At 38.8% G+C, this 4,293-nt stretch overlaps 1 protein-coding gene across 1 annotated transcript in view; it reads left to right on the forward strand.

Moving 5' to 3' along the window:
- The window catches only part of LOC103132758 (uncharacterized), an 11,279-nt gene extending 10,460 nt beyond the window's left edge, over positions 1–819 (forward strand). Inside the window, exon 6 of the mRNA XM_007544552.2 lies at positions 343–819. Coding sequence (XP_007544614.2) covers positions 343–580 — 238 coding nt within the window. The 3' untranslated portion in view covers positions 581–819. The remainder of the gene's footprint in view (positions 1–342) is intronic.
- The last annotated feature ends 3,474 nt before the right edge of the window (positions 820–4,293 follow it).

Consider the following 4,293-nt stretch of genomic DNA (forward strand, 5'->3'; position numbering starts at 1 on the left):
TTATATTTCTGTTCAGTAGACTGTATACAGTCTACTGAACAGAAATATAACACTGTTTGTATTACATGCAGTCATATGTAACACAAACAGCTTAATGTCACTAAAGGACCTAATGAGAAAGTATTTATGTTTAACATAATTTCCAGATGAGTTGAACTTTGCAGAAGTACAAAAAATGTAACATACACGAATGTTAAAGCTAATCAATAATGCATTAAAACTGAATTGATTTTTATTGACTTTGTTGGAAAAATAGTAAACATGAAAAAAATATTATAATTATATTTCTTTGAACTTTGGTTTTGTGTCTGTCATCTGACTGTCTTTTTTTCATAATTGCAGTGGTGATGATGATGATGATGATGATGATGATGACAATGGCGATGACGATGACAGTGATGGTGATGAATATGATGACGGTGATAATAATAATAAAAGTGGCTGTATAGATGGGGTTGTCGAGGAGGAGCATACACTGGAGTCCGTGGAGACAATGGTGGGTTTCTTCATTCACCTTGATAAAAGTGAAACAAGCAACAAATTCTACAGCAGGGCAGTGGTCTCTGAATGGCTACAGTGATGAGAGAAACACAAAATAAAAGTGTAGTCACCATGTCAATCAAATAACCAAATAACTCAAGATAATCAAACTAAAAGTTAATGTAACTTGATACAATATAAGCTTCTAGTTTACACAATTTCAAAAAATGTCCAAAATGCAGTTCTGTGTTGGTTTATTCCAAGATTCCAGGAAAACTACATAGTACAAGTACACAGGATTCGGTAACACTTTATTTGACGGGGGTGAATAAGACTGACATGACACTCAATGACATCATAAACATGAATATTTATGACTGTTGTCATAAAGTGTCATTCGGTAAATCATGACACTTTTAATAAAAAGTTGACATTATTCAAAATGTCTTCGTTATGACAACGTGACATTATCCAAGACAACGTCGTTGTCATGACAACTTGACATTAAGCAAGGTATTATAACTTGTCATGAATGCAATAACAGGTGCATTTTAAAATGTTATCCTTATAAGACATCATTAACAAGTCACTTTTTGTTATACATACCTTTTGCTGTCATGAGACCATTATAATTGTGACATTATCCTCCTCTGTTAAAGTGTATCACAGTAAACTAGTAATGAAGATGTCGTTGAATGTCATTAATCTATCACTTTAATGACAGAGTCATGAACATTTCCAGTTACCTCAAGTAAAGTTGACCTTACTTGAGGTAACTGGAAATGTTCATGACTTGTTAAAGCTGTCTTATAAAGATATAAGCCAATAAATGCCCCTGTTATTGCATTCATGACAACTTATAATTGCTTGGTTAATGTCAAGTTGTCATGACAACGACGCTGTCTTGGTTAATGTCAAGTTGTCATAACAAAGACATTTTGAATAATGTCAACTTTGTATTAAAAGTGTCATAATTTACAGAATGACACTATGACAACAGTCATAAATATTCATGAAGACTTATTCATGTTTATGACAGTGTCATGTCAGTCTTATTCTCCCCCCTTCAAATAAAGTGTTACCCAGGATTCTTTGCTGCTTCTCCTGTTCTGGGGCTTCATGTATAAAAGAGTGTGCAGTGTTCACACTAAAAACTGGTGTACGGACAAATTGTGAAAATCCGGTGCCCAAAAATAATCAGATGTATACAACCGTGCCTAAGCACATACCTGCACACTTTTCCTTTATAAATCCTAATTTGTGGGAAATAGAGTGCAGCTTCTGGTCAGCCCTGCTGCCACCCATAAATACATATGTAAATTACAAATACCAGGAAGGCTGTCACCACACAAAGCAGTAACCTTGCCAATGATCCTTGCTTTTAGCAGTGTAAGTATTTATTATAATGGTTATTATATATTTTACTTAAAATGTGCTTTCCAGGCACAAAAAACAAAAAGAAAAAATCTTAAAGAAAAACTTCCAAATAGGGCTGCACAGTGGCACAGTTGGTAGAGCTTTTGCCTTGCAGCAAGAAGGTTGTGGGTTCGATTCCCAGCCCCGGTCTTTCTGCATGGAGTTTGCATGTTCTCCCTGTGCGTGCGTGGGTTTTCTCCGGGTACTCCGGTTTCCTCCCACAGTCCAAAAACATGACTGTCAGGTTAATTGGCCCCTAGGTGTGTGTGCATGGTTGTGTTGCCCTGTCCAGGGTTACCTGCCTCTCACCCAGAACATTAGCTGGGTGAGAGGCAAAAAAAAAAGAGCTGTTCAAACAACAGAGCATTTTTAGCGTTCAGCCAGGATTTAAAGAAAGACGCAGTGCCATAGATTTCTTTGCAGTGAGAAGGGGGTGTGGACTTTTTATTAAATGGAGGAATTTGTGTATAACTTGCAAATGTATAGAATGGAGATGCTGTCTGTCCATAAAGGCGCATTCACAAAACTGGCATGACTCAACTGAAAGATGACTGTCTCGACCTGTCGATAGCTCCAGTTGCACCGGTACCGGTATCCCACGGCTCCTTCTTTAAGTTTTGCTCAGAGCTTCAGGATGATCAGTCTGGATTAATCTAAAGAATAATAAACCATCATTTCCCAGCAGATCAATATGGTCTCTGAATAATCACTCCCTATGAATCTTCTATTGGCGATGTTCTCCACCAGATCCAAAACGCTCCACAATTATGCAGCTCACCTTTGTGCTGCTACTTATATAAGTAAGTTGCGCTTATATAAGTTGCAAGTAAGTTGCAAGCGGGGGCCTCTGTGTAGAGGCCACAATTATTTTCATAATTGTCCTCACAATAGCTGGAAAAAACTCGCCTTGCCTCTAAACATAGAAATGCTTCAGCTGCAGAGAAAACTTCCGACTTTAACTTAATCAGGCTGCTAAATGCCCGGTTCTCTACAGGCAGTCTGAGTTGGTCCCACCGACAGATATAAAGAATGTCTGTCTTTATATCAGACATCCTAATATAAGACATGATACTGCGACTGTCACCGCAAGTCGCGACGCACCTCAAAGTCCCAGTACCACCTGCTCTCTGTTTGCTCTGCTTCTCCTTAACGTTACCAGGCGGTTAAAGCTGCTGCTGACGGGATCTGGGCTGCAGGTGAGCAGCTGTAAATAGAAGTTATTGCAGAACCTCAAGTGTTAAAGGAAGATTCAGCCCATAGCAATTAGAGTTCACAAAATAAACATCAGCGAAAAATACTGTAGCAAAGATTAGAACCGCAGCATAAAGCCAAACATGCCACAATTAAATGAATCAAAATGTCCCCAAAGACTGACATAGGGGGTTCTGGGGGATTCCAGGCAGATTCCAGAGATGCACATCGCAGCAGCGGTTCATGCAGGGCCGGCCCAAGGTAATATGGGACCTTAGACAGAACATTATTTAATGCATTTTCTCAGCTAAATGCATTAAATAGAATTTAATAACATTGTCATTCTCTATAAATGAATGCTACAGCTTTAGATCTATGGTCTCCGTTTACAATTCAACCATTTCTAGGGGCCCATGAATGGCCCCTATCAGCAGCTACTGAGTTTTCTTTGCCTTGATATCCCAGTCTTACAATTCTAGATCTCAGAGGTGCTAACATAAAAAAATTATAGAGTTAACCCCTTTGAGCTTTTTAGATCTATAATGCAGTCTGCAGCCAAGTTGTTGTAGAGGTTAAATAGGTTTTATTATGACTTAATTAGTAAAATGGCAGCAAATTTGCTTATTTCATAACTTCATAACCTTTGACCCTTCAGCTCTGTCAGCAGCAGAAACAGTAACACTATACCTGTTGGGGAAAATAGACTACATTTGCTTTGCATTGTCCCCACATGATGGCAGTGATTAATATAGGTTGTTGCTATGTTGTTGTACGGTGTTTTAAGATCTTGTTCAGTGTGCCCCTTGTTAACTTTGAGCTCCTGCTCCTCCAAAGATCTCTGAACGGCCCTGGTTAGGAATTAATCTGCTGACCCAACTCCGCTTTTTCTTGTTCAGTGGGAATGAAATTATCCTGCAGATAACATGCACAGACTGATGCCTTCCATCTATATCTGACTTTACGTCAGCAAAGCTCAGTTTTTACCAAATTCAATGGGCTCTTTGCACCTAAGGCGTTGACGTCACATCTCCAGGAGCTAATGCGGCTCACTTTTTTCCGCTTTGAGTTACCATGACTGGTAGAAAAGACTAAGTCGTATTTCAGATGCAAAAAACTATTAACATTGTTGTTGGGTTAGCAGTTAAAGTGCTAACGTTCACCTGAGCCGGGTAGCCTCGCTGCTTTTATTGGTTCTAGGATATGTCA

The sequence above is a fragment of the Poecilia formosa genome, unplaced genomic scaffold, assembly GCF_000485575.1.
Source record: "Poecilia formosa unplaced genomic scaffold, Poecilia_formosa-5.1.2 Scaffold1289, whole genome shotgun sequence".
Classification (NCBI taxonomy): domain Eukaryota; kingdom Metazoa; phylum Chordata; class Actinopteri; order Cyprinodontiformes; family Poeciliidae; genus Poecilia; species Poecilia formosa.